At 47.5% G+C, this 24,489-nt stretch overlaps 2 protein-coding genes across 2 annotated transcripts; one reads left to right on the top strand and one right to left on the bottom strand.

Moving 5' to 3' along the window:
• Window positions 1-7,791: 7,791 nt before the first annotated feature.
• LOC144118465 (uncharacterized) lies at window positions 7,792-10,801 on the bottom strand. Its single transcript, XM_077651402.1, has 3 exons — window positions 10,568-10,801; window positions 8,984-9,250; window positions 7,792-8,422 (listed from the first exon to the last, which is right to left on the bottom strand). Exons 1-3 carry the CDS (start codon window positions 10,795-10,797, stop codon window positions 8,233-8,235), a joined length of 687 nt encoding a protein of 228 aa, XP_077507528.1. The 5' UTR covers window positions 10,798-10,801; the 3' UTR covers window positions 7,792-8,232.
• A 1,774-nt stretch (window positions 10,802-12,575) lies between these two features.
• On the top strand, window positions 12,576-23,989 carry LOC144119615 (uncharacterized). The gene is made up of 5 exons (XM_077652189.1): window positions 12,576-12,589; window positions 18,783-18,838; window positions 19,852-20,112; window positions 23,410-23,547; window positions 23,856-23,989. Exons 1-5 carry the CDS (start codon window positions 12,576-12,578, stop codon window positions 23,987-23,989), a joined length of 603 nt encoding a protein of 200 aa, XP_077508315.1.
• Window positions 23,990-24,489: the final 500 nt, after the last annotated feature.

The following is a 24,489-nucleotide window of genomic DNA, read 5'->3' as shown; positions in this document are numbered from 1 at the left end:
TTCCCCGTTGGTTTTCTATAGCAGCCTACACTGCTCGATGCGAGCGATGAAAAAACTTTAAAAGAACGATTTTGCTAGACATCGGAAGAAGGGACCAATACATTCAATGTTTTCAGAACAGTAGATTACAATTTTTAGAACAGTAGATTACAATTTTTCAATATTTAAAATTTTGGTCCAAGAATGTTGGACATTGGTTGAGCCAAAGGAAAAGCTGACTATAGGACTACTTTCACGAGCTGTTTGAGGCAACTTCACACGCGTAAACCAAAAAGCGCAAGGCACGCTTTTCCGAAACGTTACATTTAGTTCTGCGAGCGTCTGAACATTACGTATAACATTCCAAAGTGCTTACAGTTCGCTGCTGACGAAAAGCCCAGTTGTCTGCTAGGTTCATGACAGTAATGCCGGTATAACCGTCTCCTAAGACGCGTGCTTCGTAGATAAAATGCAATACAATATTCTAGTTAACGAGCAGCGGATTTGGTCTCCTTGGACATTAATAAAGCACACATAGTGGGAACATGACCGCCTTCCTTGTGTGTCTGAGAAAGTTACCTGTGTCTGTGGCGTGTGCGTTCATTTACATACCTCTGGCTTCTGGTTCAATAGATGTGGACGGCGCTATTCTGCCATCTGTAAATGTAAAAAAAAGAAAAAGACCTCCCGCATCACATTTTAAATCTGGTACAGGGCCATACGATTAAGGCAATGTTGCAAGACACGCGTATCCTGATACGAGATATATATCCTGCATAGCCGGTACCCGAATCGTACTTTGAGTCGCTAACACTTCCTGCCATTTTTCTTAACCAATTACTATGCTTTCCGGATGGGGATGGCCAACAGCCCTGCCTGTGAGAGCTGTGGTTGTGAGGAGACCATCGCTCATCTTCTCTGTGAGTGCCCTGCATTTGCGAGTGCAAGACATACACTGTGTTGTGCCCTGGGCCGCCTCGATCCTCGCCCATTAACAGAGCAAAAGATCCTCGGTCCGTGGCCACAGCAGTCGACTGCCCTCAAGGCATACAAGGCACTCTTTGCCTACTTGAGAGCGACTGGATCGAGTGACAAATTGTGACAGCGTTGTGCGTGTGTGTGTTATGCCTTTTTTCCCTTCTATCTTCCTCCTTTTAGTCCCCTAATTCCCCTTCCCCAGTGCAGGGTACCCAACCGGAACCCCTTTCTGGTTAACATCCCTGCCTTTCCCTCCTCCTCTTTATCTATCTATCTATTGGTTATACTTTCCTCATTTGCACGTTAACAAGAAATTGCAGAGGAATAGGCAAACACCATTTTAAGAAGCCATCCACTGCAGATGAATCACTTAAAGTGTATCAGTCGTTTATTTATTTTTTCCTTACAAAAGGGACTCTTTGAGCAATGATAGGAATACCAACAACATCTCTCTGGTAGTCATGTTATAAGCGAAAATAAATCTTTTTCCTAATTTGTGCACACTCTAACCCGTGCAAAAAGATAAACGGCCAAAAATTTAGCCAAGGGGGACACAACAAGAGCCTCTCTACGGCCGCCAGTCAAGACCGCCCTATATGCATATACACGCTTAATTCGGCTCGCGATTTTCCTAAGCGAATGAGTGGTTTGTTGTGACACTGGAAGCGCTGGATGAGGGAACCTCAATGAAAGCAAATCGTGGGACCGGGCCCCACGACAACAACTCGAGCTGAAATTCACGCACCAGCTGGAATTAACTGGAATTTGAGTCAGCCCAAACGCCTTCGTCGCCTTTGCCGTCGGAGCACGGTCTTCTTACTCTCACTACGTTCTTTTAGTTTTGTTTGTTTGTTTCTTTGCTTGTTTGAGTGGCAAAGAAGTTGATCTTGTCGCTCATCCTTTGGTCTTCAAGCCTGTGTCCCCTGTGACAGTTCGTTGTCGCAAGGTTTTGAAATGTATACATCCAGCACCAGCAAATTCAAGCAGAAACACTGAACCTTTTGGCACTGAGAATGATTCGTGCCTGGTGAGCGCCCGTCACTTTGGCAGTCGTGAAAGCACTGGCGGGGGAGAGAATCCGATTAATCATTCGACGTTCTAACTTGCCAATAGCCTTAAAGGGGCTGCGAAACACTGCTTGAACGGATGCCGGCTACATTTCAAATGGATCCTTTGTCACACAGATGCTGACTCAAAAAGAATTACGAGAATCGATGCATAAAAATGGGAGTTTTATGCAAAGAAGAAATTTTAAAGTACAAGCAAACAAAATGCTGCCCTCAACTCGATTTTCGCGCAGCTTCCCATCCCCATTTCACTCCCCCAATGACGACACTAAGCGCGACCAATCAAAAGAGCCTATCTTAGCACGTGGCGGAAGTTAGCACTCCATGGTTGCCTGTTCTTTATACCTCGTTCATGCCAAGGCTGAGTTCAATGACTAGATCGGATCGATTCCGCAAAGCCGCTCTCAGATATATAGGGAGTAGCCATAAGTGTTGAGTGCTAGGTCGCAGGATGTTTACAGAGAGGCGCAAAGTCCTTCGATGCAAAAAGTAGCCAGACCTTCTGGTGGTGTATATTTGTTTTACTTGCTTTACAGTGCTTTTATCTAAGGCAAACAATTTGGTTTTGTCAATGTAATATAAAACACGAAAACTTTACAAAACGTATCTCTAGTTATTAACACAATTTGCTGTATACTTACTCTTTGTCCAATCATCAAGCTCCCACTAAGTGATGTCATATCCGCTGATAAAAACCGCCACTGTATGGTGACACCGTCAGCGCCACGAATTTGTTTTTGCGACCTAACTAAAATATTAAAAACCGCAGTATAAGCAGCACGACCAATGCTAATAGCATCACTATAACTCATTCTATGCAACCAACAGGCAAAACAATGCACTGAAAATGTGTTTCGGGGCCCCTTTAAGAACTAACCTTATGATTGGCTGCAGCGAATGACAGCTTTCATATCAGTGCCGGAAAATTGCGGGACAGTGTATAATGGCCCGGAAACACGCAAGCAAGCACAAGCAGCACATATGAGAAACTGAACCGTGCTTCGGGTCGGGAACGTTCCGAAGGTCGACTTACGTGAGCGCCTTATCGTCGCGCAGGAAGTGCAGGACGATGTTCTTCGGGAGACATATCCTGGGGGTAAAGAGAAGAGCGCAAATATAGAAGACACCGTGCGAAGGCATCTGGTTGGTAATGCGAGAACACGGCTTCAGTCATTTTTTTTCACTCCCCCCCCCCCCCCGCCCCCGCACATTTCTCACACATCATCTTCTAAGACAAAAATAACTGTAGTGAGAAAATTTAGGCAGTTTCGAAACACCAGAGAACAAGCGTTCGCGAAGCCTGCGCACGCGAGATATAAGGCTAAGATCCTCATCAAATGTTTTCAACGGGTGTTTGAAGCGCTCACGAACAAGAAACCAGCGCGGGAAAAAGTATAGGACGAGACTACTATGTCGGCGGCCGGCAATTTATCCAGCAGGTAACTTTGCCGGCAGTTTGACCCCGACGACAGAGTTCCAGCAGTGACCGGCAGGGTAGCCCAAAAGCATAACCAGTGTAATTAATATAACTAAGGACAGCACATGAGGGATGCACACTTTACGCTGGCAAGATACGTTGTCACGTAAGCGGAGACAAATATTTTCAAATTACTTCTTGCGCTGGAGGGCGAGGGCGACCGTCGCTCGCAGCAGCACCGATCCTGGAGAGAGGACAAGGACATGGGGATGCCTTGCAGGGAACTTCTGCAAGAGAGTTAGGCCTGGCGGCAGCCTAAGAGAACGATCTTCTACTTCTTCTTTTTTCTCTCTCTCTTTCAGGCATCGCGAACGCTTTCTTGTCGTTGTTAGCCTGAGAAGATTAATTGCTCTCACCTATTGCTGAAAATTATCCAAGAATCTCGCAGTGGCCGAACAGGGCAGATAATACAGCGCTAATAATAATACCACTGCGAAAACTGACCTCTTTGTAGAAAAAAAAAATAAGTGGTCAAGTAAGTTCAGCGGGCTTCATTGACGGTAATTGGAAAAAGAAGAACAACTAATGAGGCGCCGCACACGTGCTCCAATCCCTGCGTGTGCGGTAACCTTCCCCCGCGGTCTTATCCGTGCAGAGGAGGTTGCGCTTCGGAGGATACGGGTCGGGGTTGCCCTAACTCCAGCTGTGACACGCAAGTGGCCGCATTTCGAAGATTTATATCCCCGCCCCGGGTGTCCAGTCTGCAAGAACAGAGACTGTGAGGCGGATATCCACCACCTGTTGTGGGACTGCCCGGCGCTGAAGCCGATGAGAATTCGGCACCTGGCGGTACAGTGGGACTCTCACCGGACAATCCGGATTGCTATATTGCCTGGACACAAGGTCCATATCATCGTTCACTTCCTGATTTCATCAAATCAGCCCACCTTTTTTCATTTATTTAAGCATCTCACTCATCTTTCACTTCATAGTTTTTATGCCCTGAGGCAATAAACATCGCTTCAAAAAAAAAAATAATGAAGAATAATGAGAGAGGGAGAGACATATATATATATATATATATATATATATATATATATATATATATATATATATATATATATATATATATATATATATATATATATATATATATATATATATATATATATATATATATATATATATATATATATATATATATATATATATATATATATATATATATATATATATATATATACAATGCATAGAGAAAATCGCAGTTAGTTTGGGTGGGCCCTCATTCCAGGAGCCCATTGCCTTTTGCCGTCACTCTTGCCCGGTTCACCACCGCAAGCTGGTCCTCCGAATGTGAGCTGGACAAAGCCATCGCCCAGTCCTCAGTTATTGGGTTATTGATTCTTGGAATACATTTGGATTCTTCTGGCATGCCCGTACCATGTGGTATAAGTCAGCCACTTCATCGCAGAAGGCGCAATGCGGATCGTACGAATTTGGGATTACTGAATCATAAATTTCAAGAAAACGGCAGTAAATTGAGGCGGCAAAGTGGCCGTCTCAGTTTGAAAACAAAGTCCCGTGTGACAGTGAAGGTAGTAATGTGGCTGCACTGAAATGATCTTTCTCAAAAGGCAGTGAAGAGTCTGAGCTGCTGGAGCGAAATTTTGAAATTTACATCATCTGCTGACACTCAGGCGGGCGGCGGCAACAACTCAGAAAATATCTTGTATCGTCTGGTTCAGGATAAAACGGACACAAAGGTGAGATTATGTAGGACTAAATCTGTGTCGATACAGGTTTTCCCTTAAAACAGTTTTTAGACGCTATTGAATAGTATTGTCTTTTCTTGCATATGTTTTTTTTCTCTACTCACATTGTCTCTCTGCTGTTCGCCATATTTGTGCTCCTTGTTTCTCTACGTTGTTTTGTTTACACCCACCCCTGCAATGGCCCAATAGGGCTGCAGTATGTACAAATAAATAAATAAACAAATAAACTCTGAGAGCGTAGCCATGCGATGCAGGGCGCTTCACCTACATACAGTGCGGAGGGTTAATGCACAACAAGCCATATTTTTGTTCGACATAAACAGAAAAAAAAGATCTGTAAACATGTCAATTATTTATTTATTATAATTTGCGTAGATGCCAGAAGTTGCTGATTTACTCCCCTCGCTGACGCTTGCAACGCTGCGGTTTACCCCGCCGCCTTTGGCACGGTGAAGACATGCCCGCAGTTTTTATTCCTTCGACAGCGCTAGAACCTTGCGCCAGTCCTTGTGTTTCTCCCGTGTACGTGGTTCTTCTAATGTTTTGCTCACATCGATCATTCATCTGTATTATCGCCATGCGCCAACTAGGCCCAACAGAAGTGTTATTGTAGAACATTCGATCATCGGAAAGAAAAGATGTCGCCGGCTATAAAATTCACCCATTGGCCGGAGGGCAGTGTCCTGGCGGTGACGTCACATCCGGTGAAGCTTCCGTCGCGTCCGTTAGAGCTTCTAATGCTTTCGCGTTGCCAACACGTAATGCAATTATGTGCCCCTAAGAATTTTTTTGTTTGCAGACGCAATGAAAAGGAACATGCGGGCAACTTCCGGCGGAAGAGGAACAACCGGTTGCTCCAGAAATGAGACGCTAGCCGGAAAAAGGCGAGTAGGAAGCGGCAGTCTCCACGCCCAAGCTTGTAACCACCGTTTGCAGAAAAAAATAATGGTGCATAAGTGCGAAGTGAAAGTGGAGTATAAAGCTTTTCGTATTTGGCGCTCTCTGAGGCTATATATGGAGCGCTTGTTCCAAGAAAACCCAGCATCCTGGCCGTTGTGCGACGAAGGCCGTTATTGTTTGTTTGTTTTTTAATGTGAAACAGGCCTAAATACCTGTGCCCGGCACATGAGTGAGTGCGGTGCTTTACACTGCAAGGGTGATCTGCGCTGCGGCCCGTGTGCATCCGTGTACCTGAACTCCGCCTAGGCTCAATACAGCACGCTGCATGAATATATGTGCTCGTGGTATGTTGGGTGTGCAAGGCATGGATCACTTGTTCTATGCATTAGAATATAGGTGACATATGAGCACCACCCAATGTGTGCGTGGACGTCCCTGTATTATAACAAGATCTTTTTTCTTTTTTCATTTTCACTCTTCCTTTTTTCCGTGTGGAGTAGCAGGCCGGGGTCATGTTTACACCGGCTGACGTGTCCTTTCATTTAAGTTTACTATCTCTCTATGTTCGTCGTAGTTGATATCTGCTGCGCAAAATTTACTTCATGAATGCAAATCATTGGGTGGTAGAAGCACGGCGAGTTATTATTAGCGATGACAAACAAAGCTTTCCTTACAATGGCGCACAGCTTCACGGCTGCTTTCTGTTTTTCATCTATAAGCAATACGTGGCGCAGCAAGTGTAGGTGAATGTAATTCTGAGCCTGGCCCTAGCCTGGAAGCACCCACCCCATTTCATAGAGGGCGCTCTTACCTTCCGGAACAAAGCGACCATTTCCCTCGGATTGCGACTGCACCCTGGCACTCCTACCGTGTATGAATATCCGCGATGGTGATGAAATGGTGAAGGGTCTGTACACTCTAAACAGAAATGAGTATAAATGCAGTAAGCTGTCCTCTAGCGTCCACCCTTTTATAAAAGGGTGTGCCCTAATAATAAGAGCACGTACCTACGCCATGAATGCTTATTTCATTGCCTGCATGTTTTCCTTCTTTTTTGTTATTGATCCTATGTATCGCGGCATCTGTGAGTGTTTTATTGTACATTCTCCTGCATTATATTGTTTGTATTGAAATATTTCGGTAACTCACATTTCACTATGTATTCATTCTCTGTGTCGCTAATTAATGTGTTGTATTTATTATTTTGTTGCTTATTGAAATTTTTTGCCATGGCAGGTCCCGCCCGCGGTCCTGTAACATGGGACCTCGCGCTGTATACGTTTGTAACTTTGTTTGAATGCATTAATAAACTTCCAACTGCCATCCGCTACGCGCATATAGAATGTTTCGGTGTGTACCTGAGAAGTTTCGGTTTGCATGTCAGTGCGCGCATGTATCCTTGGGAGCCGCGAAGTGACTGCTCTTCCCAAATGTCTGTTTTGCATAATTACATACCTTTCTTCACGTTTCCATCAGCCGCCAATTGTTACTCAAACTTTCCCGCTAGCTACTCTTACCTTTGTCACCTGCGTTGCTAAATCCTAGGGACAGCATAAGTTTGTGATTATCCGCAAGAACTTTCTTAATAAAAGCGAAGTTTGAGCACGGATAAGATACTGCACAAGCCCCAGTAGTTTCAAATATAACTACTTTATTGACAGGCTAATACGAGAAAAAATACACTCAATTTCTCACACACATACTGTACACTACTTACAACAGGCCATGCGAGTGCTGCAAACAATAAAGCCATCTTTCATCCGACAGCACTTCTACAATTCTCACATAGTGTTCGTAGAAACCCGCACAAGATTCTACAATGTAAAAAGATGCTCAAAAGCATCGGCTAGCAATGAAACATTCCTATCTCTTTAAAGAAGCACACTCTTCCTTGTGGAGCCATATCAAACGTGTCTACAGAAATCCGGGAACAAAAGCCACATCTGCGAATATACATTGTACACACAAATGTGATCCATAGGCCATCATCAGTTGCGTCACGAATCGCAGCCTTCCTACGCTGTGGACTGCATTCGTATACGCATCGCTTTTCCGCAGACGTGCGCAATGTCACTGGTCAGAACATCAAATCAGGCACTCTCTGGTATTTCTCAGGGTGCTAGCAGCGGCGACTCAAGCAGCTGATGGCCTTGAGGAGCCGCTCTCGAGTGGTGCGATCCAGCTGTTGTCGGTTCAAGTGGCAGCCGTTGAAGATGCGCCGGCACAGCTGCAGGCTCCCATGCGCCCGTCCCATGCGAGCAGACATAAGGTAGGGCTGCCACGGGGCTTTCCTGTCGTGCCTCAGGGACCTGCGAGAGTGAGACAAGAGACATCTCACTTACACTGTGCGTTGGCATCTGCTCGGCAGAAGGTGCATACCAGCCTTCTCGTCACATGCGTACTGATTAAACTAAAACGTGGCCAACGAAGGAACGTCGAACTTCCACTCTTCGCTGTAATACGGACACAAGACAGTCTCCCGACAATATGAACTTATTTACGGGTGTAATTTACACTCGTTAAATTTCGTTACACAGAGATTATAGTAGAGCCAGTATACCGCATATGTCCCTCCATCTCGAACTCTGCCACTTCGCCATGGATAGACAACGAAATGGGACTAATTCTGCTCTTTATAGAATGGCAGGTTTCCCCACGTCATAACGGTTGCCATGTGTGAGACCGGAGGCACTGCGGAGACCTGTTCATTTCTCTAATCTACTTATCGCCATCTGCTCCGACCAGCACGGTAGAAACTATGCCTTTGGTCTCCACCGTGGCCCCCGTCAAGCCACGTCCAATCCGCGTATTCCTCTGGCTCGTCCATCGTCTGCAAGAGACAATAATGTACAGGCCGAGCGTATACTCACAGGATGAACTGCACTGCCAGCTGTCCCTCGTCACCGTACTCTCCGGGCTTCGCGGCCGCCTCGCAGCAGGCACGCAGGATGCACCGGTCGCCGTCGAGACGCCGCACGATGTTGAAGCCGCGTGTCAACAGGTCCTCGGGGTAGGCGGACGCCTGGCGTCGCCAGCGACGACCAGGCGCTCGGGCGCCAGACACCGCGCCACGTCGCCCGGCCCCGAAGGAGAGCAGGCCAGTGCCGAACATGGGCCGGGATTGCATGCGGCCATTGCTGTGGGAAATGAGCAAAGACGACACGGTGTAACAGCTGTCTTGCTTCTCAGTCAAAAAAACCTGGAAGCGTGCGGTACACGGAAGACACATTTAAGTGCTTTCTGAAGTCAAAGTGGATGCCTGCATGGTTACAGTAACCGTGGCCATTGTGAATGCAAGAAACATACTAAATTATGGGATTTTGAACACAAAACAAACTTTTCTGATACATGTGTGTATCCTCTCTTTTCAGACAAGTTGAGTATTTATATCAAATCCTTGACGCAGCAGTTATGGAGGGATTGACGGCAAGTCACCAGATACCGCGGAGGAACAGAACAGCATCCGTTTGTTTGTTTTTGTAGCGGTAGCTACATTACGGTAGCATTTCGAGCCTTCAGTGTGGCGGCGCCGCCACGCTGTCACGTGGTGCAGAGCAGCTGGCGGCGGTGCAGCGCAGTGGCTGATCACGTGCCCAAGTTCCACTCGGCCAGCTGTAGCTATCGCCTCACTCCAGGCTTAACCAGAGCTAAACCACCGCCAATTTTTTTGTTCATTACGAGCGCGCCATGCTTCACTGGCGAGGTATAGGCGCTGGACGAAACGAAATACAGGCAGCCAGTGACAGCTGGACATCGCACGCGGGAAAAAAAAGTCAGAATAACAGAACGTAAGCAGCAATAGAAAATGCATCATTTGTGTTTTAAAAGAGTAACAAAAATGATGACTGTGGTGCCAGATTTAAATATGTGTATTTACTTCACAATAACCCGCTCTGGCCGAAGCGAGAAAACGACTCATTTCCTCTCTCCAGTGGCTGCGAAGATCGCCGGTCATAGCAGTACTGAGTGTGCAGACCTACTTGGGCCGCACAAATTTCGTGATAACGGGCAACTTTGAAAAACAAATATTAGCGAATCAGTGAGTGCACCCTAAAGAAATTTTGCATACTGAAGGAAACATCCCCTATTACAAATCTGCCAAATATTCCTGCGATTTATACATTAGATCGCAGTCTATTGAGCCAATAATATGCGCCATTTTTGGTCTTTTTCAGAGCGCCAGTTCTAAACAACTATCCACTGCAACCTAAAACCGCTAACCATTTTCCAAGATTAGCATGCCAATAAAACGATGTAGAAGCTGTCCTCTGTCAGTTGCAGTAGTTTTTTCCAAACAACTCCCCGCGAACAGGCAAATATAACAAGATTATCACTTTATGCACAGCGTTGTTTTGCCCATTCCACTATAGTGCCAACAGTAATTATTAACAACGTCAAACAAGCCTCCTGGAATTGACGCTGTAAAGAAGCTACAATGTTGTCCGTTTACTTACGCAGCTGGTGCATATCCCGCGTAGGCCTGCTGACGAACGTTTGCTTGGGGAACCGCGGCGGCGCCACCTTGGTGGACATAGGCGGCACCCGGGTTACCGTAGCGGCCTCCTCCGCGGGCGCCCAGGACGCCGACCAGCAACCGCTGTAGGCCCGAACCTAGCGGGTTCATCTGGGCCCGCACCGTGCACGCCGCTTCCAGAAAAAGCACCAACGCCAAGGCGATCTTCATGATGTGCTCGGCCGACGAATCTGCAACGAAAACCGGCACGGGTGAAGAGTACAGTCAAGCCCGCAGGAAACGATGAGAGGGGTAGGGCGCGGATAAGGAGCTAAGAACAAGCGTGGCCGGTTGGGTCGACAGGGGTCATCGGGGAGGGAGATAACGCGTCTCTTGGAAAAGAGGGCGTTCACCCAGCACGGCTGTCAACAAGGTTAGGCAAATGGTCTGAGGAGTGTCTTTGTGGGTGGGAAAGTTTCCAGTTAACCTTTGTGGCTGCTTATGCGACTCCATGAAGGAGCCCTCGGCAATGTCACGCCTAAACTAGCATAAAATTCCTAGCAGGCAGCGGCAACTATACCTCACAAAGGAGCCCCCCCACCCCCCCACCGATGGCGTCGAGCGACTGACATGACGTCACTGGTAATCCTATTTCCTGGAGTCACTTGCCGGTGACCTGCGATATCAGGCTAGGGGATTAGCAGCGATTAGCACGTTAGTGGCTGGAAGGCCTCCTTGCAAAAAGGCGCCAAATGAAACACGGCAGACAGAGAAGAGGACAATGGACACACACATAGGCGCGCCATTTTCAGGGACATTCGGCGCTGCGTTCTTGCAAAGTACCGGACTAAAGCGACAAATTTTTTTTTCGGAAATCAACATTGTCGTGTTAGCGAGTAATGACAGCGCCCAATATTCCTTCCAGACATCAAAGTTTTACATCAGATTAAATTTTAAAGGCTATCTTTGCAGCGTGCAGGTCAAAATCCAAAATGGCGTCTCCCGATTGACCAATGGGTGCGGCCACCCTAATACAGAAACGCTGCCTCAAGGACTAGCCTCTTGCCAGCGCCATCTTCTAAAACTACCAGCGCGCGCGGGTTAGCTCAACATGGCCTTTTTTTTTTTTCAGCGCGATGTCACCGACCAAAAGCGTTAAGGATGCAGGCTAACAACTCTCATAATTGACGCGTGGTAATGGGTTATATTGCTTTCTCTTGTTTTCCCCAAGCATGTAAGACTGGAAAATAGTTAGGTGAACGATAGCACTCGCGCTTAGCAATGTTCTCGTGCTGACACGGGCAACTCACAGTTTTTATGTAAGACCCCACATGGCACAGCATTTACACCGCCTACCTTTGTTCTACATGACAAAAAAAACAAGCCGTAGATTTCCAGACTCGCGTCAGATAAAAGCTTTCCTAAATGACAGCGTTGTGGACTCTGTATACCTTGAACTGGAAGCGCCAGGACTTTTTACGACGAAAGTTAGCCGGTTGAGAGCTCGAGATTGCAACGCCAAAAGGTGTGTAAAAAAAATGGCGGGCCAAGACCTTCATTCATTTCAAGCTGTGCAGCGAATTTCAGCTGCGTCCGTCACTGCATTTACACATCAAAAGTTGGCAGCCGTAAATCTATCGTGAACTTATCTCCGCAAAGCAGAAACAGTTGGCCTCGAAAAATCTGAGTGATGACACGTGGACTGAACAAATAAAAATTATCTCTAAATTTTTCTCTGCCGACGTAAACGAAGGAAAAAAAAAGCAACTTACCTTCGATGCCAAGTCCACAGCTCGCACTGCTGATTCCAAGGGGAACTTCGTAGGCCTAGACGATGTAGAAGGCGACGGAAAATCGGCCGTCTACGATCGCCAGCCCCTAGAGGAAGAATAAGCTTAGATAGAACGGGCAGGGGCGTATACATAGTGTGGTGGGGGGTCACGTGACAGGTAAAAAATGGTTGACGTCACCATGATGAGTCCATGGTGACGTCATCTTGGTCTCCCACCATGGTTAGTCCATGGTGACTCATGGTAACCACGGTGACTCACAAGACTGACACAGTTTTTTTTTCTTGGAAGCTGGTAGAAAGAGACTCAGCTGATAAGGTGCACCTGCCCCCCCCCCCCCACCTCGTGCTTTTTTCCCTGCTTGAGAGACCAGCGCCCAGGATTACACAGGAAATGAAGGGAGGCGAGAATCTGCTTCTGGGGTACTTTTCGCCCCCCTTGAGAGAAGCTCCCACAGGAAGGAAACCAGGGGACAATGAAGGGAGGCGGGGGGGGGGGGGGGGGGGGGGGTCCCGCTGAAAAGAGTCGTCCAGGGGAGAAAGTCCGCACAGCGTCCCCCTCCCCCCCTTCCCGCCCTCCCGTCTCGAAGCACTGCATGTTCCCTGATGATTCAGTTTACTTTTGCCCAAGGGATTAACTATTTCCGGGAAGATGTAGCTGAGCATCTACACAACACAGGGGGCGTCAACCAAAGCATGCCCGAGCATGGCATTCGAAAAAGAAAAGCATACAAAGAAAAAAAGAAACGGTTTATCGTCTTGGACCACGCACTCCTGAGCAAATAATTGGGCGTGTTGGCACATGCTTGGAAGATGAAAAACGCAGCGCAAAAACACAAGGACAGAAAAGAAGGCCATGCCCAGCAATTCTGGGCAAAAGTATTTTTGAGCGGGAAACAGTTTATGAACGCAATTTTTTCGTATAATGTAAGATTTCACCGTAACAATCAATATGCCCGCAGATCACCCTACGGCAGTTTTGTATTTTTTTTTCTATCCACGTTTTTGCTATCGTCAAAAGCGTCCCCCATTGATTTTCTATATGGCAGTCTTAACTGTTCGATGCGATCGTTGAAAACACTTTAAAAGAAAGATTTTGCTAAATATCAAAATAATACACCTTCAATACTTCCATAACAGTGTTTTACAATTTTCAAATTTTTTTTTTTCCCGAGAAAGCTGGACTTGCACGCAGCGCTGTGTCTGTGGACACATATTCATGTTTCCTCTAAGCACTGATCCGATAGGCAAACCCAGGACAAGATCTTGCGGTGTTTGCGGGTTTGTGCCTAGTGAAATAAATAAATAAAAATGAATCAAATGAACATCTGCGACTTGGATTCGGACCCGCGGCGGCGCGAACAGATCAGCTTTGCTGACCACTGCGCGAGAGCACTGGGCTATCTCGCAGTTTTTTTTCTTTATTGCATAAGTACACCTATCCTGGCAGCGACCTGGTCAAGGCGGGCTTGTTGGCTGCAAATAACTCCGCCCGATTCATCCATAGTAATTATGATTGTATGCTTGCGTAACTTCAATTAAAAACTCATTGGTAATTACATCATTAACATCCCGTCGTAATTTTCTCGTCTGTGTTAGCATTACAAAAATATTTCATAATCTTCTTTAGCATAATGACCTCCTTATTCCTCCCTTGTATATCTCTCCTCGCGTTTTCGCAGGGCCCTGGCTCAAATGATTTAATTTAGGAATATAACCCATTTTGTAAACATTTTTAGCTCACACTGTATAACTAGGAACCATTTATAAATGTACTTTTCTCCCCTAACCACACCCCTCTGTGATGCATTTAGCCCTGAGGGTATTTCAAATAAATAAATGAATATCGCCGTATCCGACCGCGTCTCGTATTAAACTGCAACACACTCTCGCGCTCATTGTTTGCAGATCGCCTTCTTTATTACCTAACACTACAACCAAACTAATATTCGCTCTTTGAGCTATGTGGCGGTAGTGGCAGAAAGAAGTGCGCTGCATGTGCTAACGGGGACAACGCTGCGACAGAAACACGGCTTTAGAGCAATAGACGTTGGCGTTCACAACACTGCTGCAGAAAAGCGGTACTGGAGCATAGGCAGCCAGAGTACATTGGGTGAATTGAACACATTGGGCATTGACGATGAAAAAGTTGAGGACGCGCATAACTGGCTCCCTAGGTCAGTCGCGCTTTCAGGTACGTGGTAGTGGTGTCCACCTGGAAAAAACTGTGCTTTCCCGCAATATTTCATGCTTAGCAATGCTAGAACGACAGCCCCCTTTTTTGTTCTTTTTTATTACCGTTTTTGCTTTGGTTTGTAGCGGTTCATGGCGACATGAAACAAAAATCCCCTCCGCGTTCTCTGGGAAAGCTGTCACGGCCGCAATCCGTACGCTTCTCCATCTGCCTCCCATGGAGTATCACCGCACTCATCGCCAACTTATATCTGAGCAGGTGACCCAGAATACGGAGCAGAAATGCACAGTCTAGATCATGGGGTGCAGATCGTCAGAGAAGGCGAAACCGCAATAAAAGACAGGCTATTTATGTTAATGAGGACTGAATCTTGTGTTTCTGAGTAAAAGCTGGCTACAGCAGTGCAGGCGTAACTTAAATTCGCGCCGTAAGTGGCCATGTCTGCGCGTCTTGCAAAATACAATCAAGAAATTTTCTCTTTAGAAATATCGGTAGGTAAAACTTTGTTCTCGTGTCAGGCGGGTCACGTGGTCTAAAGAAGCTCCGTGAAAGATGTCCCCAGAAAAAACGTCCCCATTTTCGAAACAGGGAAAAATGTCCCCAGGCGGGTTCCGCCAAACGTCCCGTAACGTCCAGTGATCTAAGCATCCGCGTGACATGCGTGCGAAGGGGGGGGGGGGGGGGGGGGGGGGGTTCGATCCCCAGTGCCGCCTGGTACCCACTGGCTTTCTAATGAGTACAAGCTTTCCCCTGCCCTGGTGTTCGGCATGTATTACGCCACGTGCATTAACGGTGGATACTTTCCCTAAATTGGATACTTGTCCGGTATTGATATAAACGATGCGGTATTTATTTTCAGAACGGAGACCGGCAGGTCGAAAAAAGAAAACGTAAAGTTTGCCTTGTCGGTTATGTGTGCACGGGGCAAAAGTATATTGCTACTGGCATCCGCTGACGCTGTGCTAAATGTAATGGCTGCAGAAGTACTTTAATTGTGTACAATGCTTCAAGAGACAAATGCCAGAAACTGCTTGAGAAATACTAGACTGTTTGATGCACGATATGTTTCGGTACGAACAGGAGGGTAAACAGAGCTATAAACATGGTACTCTTACGGAAAATAAAATCCAATCAAATCAAAATTTATTCATCTTTGTTTAGCACATGAATGCTCCCACTTACCACGCCACCCCCCCCCCCCCCCCCCCCCCACTCCCCTGCCACCCTGCTATGTGGAGCCTTTACTCGGCCACTTTTTATGGACGACATAGGATCAACATTCAAGCAATACTGTATGCTACAGTGATTGCAGCCGTTGGCGTGGAAGTTACAAAAACACGAACAAAAACAGTGATGACGGCGTAAAGGGAGCGGTCGAAGGCAAGTGCGTCCCTGAATCGTTCGGCGCGTCAATGAACTCACCGGCGAAAGTGGTTTGCGGTGTGGTTTTCTTGGAATCACCTTGGAATCTACTGCAAAAAACTTCAAGCTTACATCTATTCTCAAAGTCAAGACAGAGCCCAATAAGTAGGGCAATTTTTTTGTCAAGCGTATTCCCCAACCATTCACTGTTCGGGTAATTTTTCACTTGGGGACTTCTTTTACGGGGACGTATCATCCAGGGACATTTCATTTAGGAACATTTCTTCCTACACCCGGTCTAAAGACCAGTCAAGCAAGTCCACAGCACAAAAAAAGCCATCCTGTCTCTGTGATCTCCAGTTTGTCACGTGTATGAAAATCCCCTTTGACTTGCTAGGGTGACATTCCAGGCCCGGCTGATAGCTGAAAGGTGATTAACTCCAGCGGAATGAAAATCGGTAGGCGCCATTGGTTGTAGGGCTTCCTATGAGGGGATCTGCTGCTTAGTTGTTGAATTGTATCCGACTATAGTGAATTTCCTTTCCTGCTTTTGAATCAATTCTTTTGATTTAATTGTTCCAGGCGCTTTGAGGTCAGCGCATGAAAAAACGCACGCGTCGCTCTAAAAGTGCACGGCAAAATCAATTCAAGACTCGTGCGAACTAGCCCATATTTCCTCTTCATTAAGAACATCTGGCAAGAACTCACTGAAGGTGCGGCTGTTGATGTTAAAGGGAAACTGAAGACGTTCGAGAATTCGATGATTTTAAACGAGCCGAATGTGTGAAATTTTCAGATAAATTATGCGAAATCTTTTTGCACTGGCGTTTGAAATGGTGACGTAATCGTCGACAAAAGCGGCGTCGGCGTCCAGGCTTCTGCGCAGTGCACAGCAACAGGCAGATGGCGCAATGATGACGTCATGTAAGGCGGCGCTAAGTTTCCAGCGAAGAAGCGGTTGTTTCAAGGAAGAAAACAAACTGTCGTCGAAGGTGAAGCTCACGAAACATGGTTTGGCGGATCATCGCAAGACGCACGGCAGCATGCACACGAAGGCAGCGGACATCCGAAATTTCTGCAACAATGGCGTCACCACGAGTTTCTCCGCACACCTTCAACGCTGTGAGGAGAAGCTTGAACATCATCGCGGTTTTAATTGGTGATTCCGGTGCTATTTTGAATGCTAGCGCAAAACTGATTTGCATGCTTTACTTAGAAGATTCATAGATTCGAATTCTTGAATAACTTGAAATTCCCATAGGATCATTGTCACAGAATTTCTCGGCTCACATTCGTATCGTGCGGGAGTGCTAGCCTGGAAAGTCGTTGTGTGGAGGTTTCCAATTTTCTTCACTTTGCAGACACTGGGTGAACGTGCACTAACCTGCAGCTACTCGCTTTTCATTTTCCGTCCCAGCTGCCATGCACATCATTTTGTTGGAGGACAAAGTATGTCACCATGTGTAAGACATCTCTTTTCTGTTGTCGTTCCTTGTATGCCCTCGACAAAAGTGCATATAACGAGGAGCAGGAGGGGTCATGTAGGGAGAAAATAAATTTTCATAGCGATCGCCCTTGTCTTTCCAATGACGTCATCATCTTCTTCATCGCTTGCGGTTATCATCATCACCCGTTCCCGCGAGGAACGCGCATCAACGTGCTGCAGCAGACGAACGTCTCCTCGCGCTGCTCTTTCTGGCCACCATCTTATGCTAAACAGCTCGCCACAAGCGCTGTTGCAGCGGACATGGATTCATCTTCTGCCGTCGTAAGTCTCAGTTCCTTGGTCATGTATTGGCAGCTATGTTAGACAATATGCCCATCACTTGCGGGTTTAAAGCGAGTGACCCGTACCCCATCAACCTCCGGCCCTTCTGTAATCTTTAACGCATTCAGAACATCAATAGGTGAAACGAGGTGCTTAAGGTTTCACCATCTGCCGAATTACACCGGCTCAGTAGCACTGAAAATAGCTGAGCCTCTGTAGTGCGATTGATCGATTGATTGATTTTAACGTGCCAAAGCAACAGTGCGCTTGAGATTCGACGTGCACCGAAACCTCAGTATGCCGGTGTTTCTGCATATCGACACCATTGAAGTCGAACCCCCGCCCTTGGGCACTGCATTGCAGCCACTGAACCACCGCGCAGCATTCAGTTCCGCCTTGACGTGACTGAGATTCTCCAAACGCAGTAACTGCATGGACGCCCGTAAGACGCGCGAATTACTCCCTGAGGTTTCTCAAGATTTGTCGAATAATGCGACGCCAGGGTAGTGTTCCAGTCTTGTCGACGAGAACAAGCCGATGTGGCTAACGTGCAACCGTCAGCGACTACAAATTCAATGGCAGCCATCAGCGCTTTTACAAAATCAGCGGCATGAAGGCCTCCTAAAACGATAAGCCGAACTGAATGCACTTCATGTAGCCGCTGTGGCTCAGTGGTTACGGTGTTCGGCTGTTGACCCGAAAGAAGCGGGTTCGCCCCTGCCGTTGTGGTTGTATTTCGATGGAGGCGGAATGCTAGAGGCCCGTGTGCTGCGCGATGCCAGGGCACATTAAAAAACATGAGGTGGTCTAAACTATCCGGAGCCCTCCACTACGGCGTCCCTCATAGCCTGAGTCTCTTTGCAATGTCAAACCACATAAACCGAACTAAACCTTAATGTGTTCTTTCCAGGCGGATCTGACGAAAGAGCATACACAGCTGTAAGCAAACCCCCTGCTGTCTTCTTCAGCTTAATGAAAGCCCGCAGCATTAGTGCTAGTATTCTGTCTCGCCCAGGAGGCAGAGGCGATGTCGAATTAACGGCATTTGCACGGAGCTTGGGTGCATGTGCATAGTGTAGTGATTCGCCTCTTCTCTTTTCCAGGCGAGATCAAGTGGCTTTTCAGTGCATGTTCATGTTCTTGATAATCGCTTTCTCAGGTAAGAAATGTACAAGCCAGCCTTTTTTCCGCGCGTTTTATGTCGCGCTTACTGCAAACGGCATGGTGAAAGTGAAGCTTCAGAGAGATAGAAAATTTCGTAGTAATTGTGGCATGAGTCGATTAGAATAAGGAAATTCAAGCCGGGGTCGGGTCTTGTTATTTTTTGTTCTTTTTATTATTAACCCATTTTGTTGTCTACAGTTGAGGTGCATATCAGAAAAGAATCAGCGGCGCCTGAAACCAAGAAAGCAGAAGCCGCTAACTTTATCTAGGGAACGACGGTCTGTGTAATTCGATCGCTGAAAGCAGATCGTGCAGGGCTGCAGCCGAATGTGTTGATAATAGTGCAGGTATGGTCGGTCATATATTTAGGGCAATTCGCCAAGGTGGAGTACATTTGTGATAATGGAGAAAATTACTCATTGGCATCCACCCGAGCGCTGCCCCACAGCTACAAAGGAAAGCTATACAGCTCCCACAGAAACTTAGTAGTTAAGGAAAAATTCGTCCTGGTCCGGGGTTCGAACCCGGGACCACCGCTTCACGGCCGGAGCAGTCGCTCTACCAACTGAGCTAACCGCGAAGGCTAGCATGTGCATGGTAGGGTGGGAGCGCTCGGACCAGGACGCATTTTAACTACGAAGTTTCTGTGGAAGCTATTTAGCAATCCTTTCTAGCCGCATGGCTGCGCTTGGTGTGATGCCGATTAGTAATCTGCTCCCTCATTAATGCAGATATGCATATCCAAAACTCTTCAATGACTCTTAAAAACCACTAATGACCGGATATTCAAGCACGGTGTCGTGATTTGCTCGTAGTGCTTTGGCCAATCACGACAGGCGGCCACATACGTGAGCTGCTGTGCCGGCCACTCGGGATCCGAGGAAGCGCCTACACCCCTGAATAGTTTGCAAAAAAAAAAAAAACATTGAGTGCTGAGCGTTGGCCGATGCATGCGAGTGACGTAAGAGAGCGGTGCAGTGACGTAACCCGGCCCCCTTGTTGTGACAGGCGTGCTGAAGCTGCTGGAGAAGAGCTTCCACATCCCGCACACGCTGGTGCTGTTCGTGCTGAGCACGCTGTTCTCGTACGGCTACACGTTCACCGAGCACTTCCGGCGCTTCGCGGCCGACGCGTCCAACAGCTTCAGCGAGGCCCAGCTGCTGGTGGTGTTCCTTCCGGCGCTCGCCTTCCACGCGACGCACGGCGTCAACTTCTACGTGCTGCGACGCTGCCTGGTTGAGATACTGCTCTTCGCCGTCGGCACCACGGGTACGCGCCAGTGGGCGGGGCAACGGAGAGGGGCTGTAGGATACGAATACACGAATGCACCGTCAGCCAGTTTCAGCAAAGCGAGCCATCTCCTACTCTTGTAGGATGCAAGTCCAGCTTTCTCGGGCAAAAATTCTGTAAATTGGAAAGTTGCAAGACACTGGTTTCGAAATATTGAAGGTAATGGTCCATTATTCGGACATGGGGCAAAATCTTTTAATGTGCATTCAGAGATCGCGTCGAACAGCTAAGACTGCCATAGAAAATCAATGGGTAACGTGCAGGCACTTGCGAAACATCACAAGCCGACCTACTAGCATCGTAACTCGCTGTCGCTCCTGGAGGGCACGATAGGATCAAAAGGCCGCCGCAAAATATTTACGGCACCCCTAAACGCACAGTAGGTTTTTCATGTTGATATAGATAGCGGCACATGAGGACATGCGTGATCTTGGAAAAGGTATGAAAATAACGTGTGGATCTTCCACTTTGGAAGGAAAGGAAGTTTGAGATTTCAGGTAATAATAAGATTCAGGTAATAATAATAACGATAGCAAAAACGTGAATAGAAAAAAATACAAAAAATGCCTTCGGGGGATCTGCGAATATATTGATTGTTATAGTGAAATCTGACATTATATGAAAAATTTGGCGGTGGTTTAGCTCTGATTAAACCTGGAGTGACACGATAGCTACAGCTGGCCGAATGGAACTTGCTCAGTTGAACTGCAGTCAGTCGTTGTTGTTGTTGTTAGCCTATCAAAAGATGGCACATACCCACACTGGGGGATCGGCCAAGAATCGGGTGGCAATTCACCTGAACGCAGTTAACAAAAAGGAAAAGCACGTGGGAGCGCAACACCGGTGAATTTTATGTCATGAACAGAAAAGAGATGAGTGTTTTGATTTTAAAATTTTAAGAATAATAATATAGAGAGGGATTAAATATTAATGATTTAGTGAAACTGTAATAAATGATAGAAAAGAAAAGGTTGGAACACTTAGCAAGGCAGTCGATGAGCTTCAATCAGGAAATCTAGAACAGCGGTACAAACAGATCTGTGGCTGAACCCAAATGTGGTGGCGCCAAATGATAGCAAGAGCGGGCTGCTCAAATTAAGGCCAAGATGCTGCAAGGGCTCCTCCAGCAACCTTTTTCTCAGAGAGTTGAATCGGCGACAATACAGCCAAAAATGTTCAATAGATTTAGGCTCACGGAAGTCTTTCGCCGCTCCGTTTCGCTGGGCGTTCCCTCTTCATCCCACTTGACACGGCGCATGCGCACAGCTGTGGCAGCTCGGATTCGCCGGCGCGCCGCACCGCCAGCAGCAGCAGCTGCTCCGCACCACGTGGCTGGTCACGTGACCAACCACGTGACGAACAACATGATCTCCACGGCGCCGCCGGCAGCTGCTGCGCACCACGTGACAGCGTGGAGGCGGCGCCACGCTGAAGACTCGAAATGCTACCGTAATGTAGCTTTCGATACAAAAACTGCTTTCATAAACGGTTTCCCGCTCAAAAATGCCTTTGTCCGGAATAGCTGGGTATGTCTTCTCGTCAAAGGACTGACTCCCTTCCAGGCAATGGCGCCGGCCGACTCCCATGAACCTAATAGCATTACAATGCAGGGAGTGACAGATGAAAGGGTATAGTACCCTGTAGTAGAATGGCAAGTTGGGCTAGTTGCTGGATGTTCAAGATGATAGTCCGCTCCCCGCGTTGTCACGCTACTCACGCAAGCAGGTTCATGAGAATCGGCTTACGCCATTGGTTGGAAGGGGGTCCTTTGAGGGGTAAAGTCTAGGTGGTATTGGGTAAAGCCGCTTTTTACTTGACTTGCATCCGACTATATCATTCTTACCCTGTCTCATCCGCTAGCCTTGGTACCTGCTCCCCTCGTGCATTGAAATGGAAAGACGCATCCATGGAGCATGATAAATGGGTAAAGAGGGTTTGTAGCGATAACTACACTACGCGTTGCACCCTTTGAGCTGCGTGGCCGCCCTTGATCTTCGAGGCTGGTCACGTGGTGCGGAGCAGCTGCCGGCGAAACCGAGGGAGGGGGGAGGGGGGGGGGAAGGGTAGAGAGAGTGAATCCTCGGCGCACCGCATGGTTGCTGTGACGCATACCTTTACCCACGCACTCTTGCTCGACGCATTGGCCGACTGCGGTCACCCTCGCCCATCTTCCGGCCGTCTTCAGCTGAAAGAGGGAAGAATTAGGCGCAGCTTACGGATGAATAAACACCTATAGATAGTATAGTATACATAGAGAATGCAAAAGCACAAGATCCTTCCTGCCTTCCGAAACTTTCACAGCTCGCTTAGATGCTTGAGAAGTTCTGTAGAGTATATTTTTTCGGAATCATGACACCCGCTTTCGGGAAACTGAACAGACCGATTTGTATTTTTTTCTTCTGCAGTTATTACGGCTATATTAGGCCAATTCTTCCTTCAGCTTTGCTCTTGTACTTTCCTGCACTCGGCTGTTCGTGCAGATATCGCATACCGTGTTCGCGCTCCTGCAAGCTATCTATCTGCGTGACGCATACCACGTCACTGAATGGTCCTGACAAAACGCGGAGGCGAACACACGAGAGAACTAAGGCAAGAACAGTCTGGTTGCGCCTGCAGGCTGGCTACATTACGGCAGCATTTCGAACATTCAGCGTGGCGAAGCGCAACCCTGCGGCGCGCCCGCCGCCACGCTGTCATGTGGTTGGTCACGTGGTGCGGAGCAGCTGCCGGCGGCGCGGCGCCTTGGCTGATCACGTTGTTGGTCACATGACCAAGTTCCACTCGGCCAGTTGTAGCTATCGCGTCACTCCAGGTTTAACCAGAGCTAGACCACCGCCATTTTTTTTTGTTTCTTTATTCGGCATCAAAACAAAGTAAGAGCGAAAATACTTCATTTAAGGCCGAACTAAGACCAATCTGAGGTACTGCTCTGGTAAAGGTCGCTCACGGCCGATCGCACAATTTGTTCCACGGCGGATGGCTGCATGGGATGGTGCTTGTGCAAGGGTCATGTGGCGGAATGCCCTATATACATTTGAGCTCCGGTCTGTTAAATAAACAGTTGGTAGTCCCCAATCTCTGCCCTCTCTTCTTCCCAGTTTCCTGCGTGCGTCTTCTTTTGGCTGGTGCGATTTCTCTATAAGCGGCGCACCTAGTCACGTTATACGCATACTTTCGGCTCAGTGTGTGCCGTAGCATTGTCACTGATGAGGCCATCCCCTGAATTTTAAAGTGCCGGGTGTTTCACGGCGTGCGCTGAATTCTTCCTTGGCGCAGTGATCAACACGTACATAATGATGGAGTACAACATGGCCATCATGCGGAACAAGTTCGGCCGCCTCTGGTGCTTCATCCTGGGTGCCTTGCAGACGTGCACAGAGCGTGTGTCCGTCGCCGACAGCCTGCTCAACAAAGGTATGCACGTGCATCCGCACACTGGCGGTGCCCGTGGCATATGGTATATGAGGGGCCCTTCGTCTTCCGGCTTCTTCTCAACCAGCGCAAATTAGGGTACAAATCTGATTGCTCGTCTCATAATTCATCCCATCCCACCTCATTTATTTCACCACACATGTACCATGAGCTCAAGGTGACATTATTCGATGTCTTACCACACGGACAGTGCTCGTACGTGGGCATCTTCCTTAATGTGTGCTGTTCCTGTTCGAGTTCTTCACCGCTAAGCAGCGCAGAAACAACCCCGCCCGCTTCTGCGCGCGCAGGCAAGCACCCGATGATCGCCACCATACTGAACGTGGAGACCCTGGTGAGCAGCGTGTTGACGTGGGACATGCTCAGCATCACCGTCCGCCAGGCACAGGACCACAAACGTGAGCCTACACGCACGCACATATGATGTGTAGGCCCCATTGTATCAGTGTCTGACACAGTATATGAAATTTGCGCATCGAACCGCGGCGAATATGCTGAAAAAAGACAAACCTAGCAACGATAGGGCTTCAGTGCTGGGTAAGCTCGTCTAAATCTGTGCACGTTCCCCGCATTCACATCTAAGTAAAAGAGATAACGATTATTGTTTTTACACGCACATTTCCTATACACTAAGTTTTCGTTTGCTGTGCTCTTTTTTTTTATGGGATGTGACAAGATGTAACTTACGAATTAACTATGCTGCTTGTTTACGTAACAACATTCTGTGACTGGCAGACAGTATTTTTTTTTTGTGCTGGCAAATTCGATTGGCTAGAGCACGGGTGCCTACCAATCAAGAAGCGCTACTTAACTGCGAACAGTATAGCAGCCTGAATTATCAAGGCGGCTCAACTGTGCAGCTTAATCTTCATAACAAGGTTGTACATGACTTCATATGTGGACTAATAGCAAACTGAAAAATTC

Source organism: Amblyomma americanum, chromosome 2 (genome assembly GCF_052857255.1).
Source record: "Amblyomma americanum isolate KBUSLIRL-KWMA chromosome 2, ASM5285725v1, whole genome shotgun sequence".
In the NCBI taxonomy this organism is placed as follows: domain Eukaryota; kingdom Metazoa; phylum Arthropoda; class Arachnida; order Ixodida; family Ixodidae; genus Amblyomma; species Amblyomma americanum.
The sequence above is the reverse complement of the archived record's forward strand: the minus strand, read 5'-3'. Positions and strand labels throughout refer to the sequence as shown.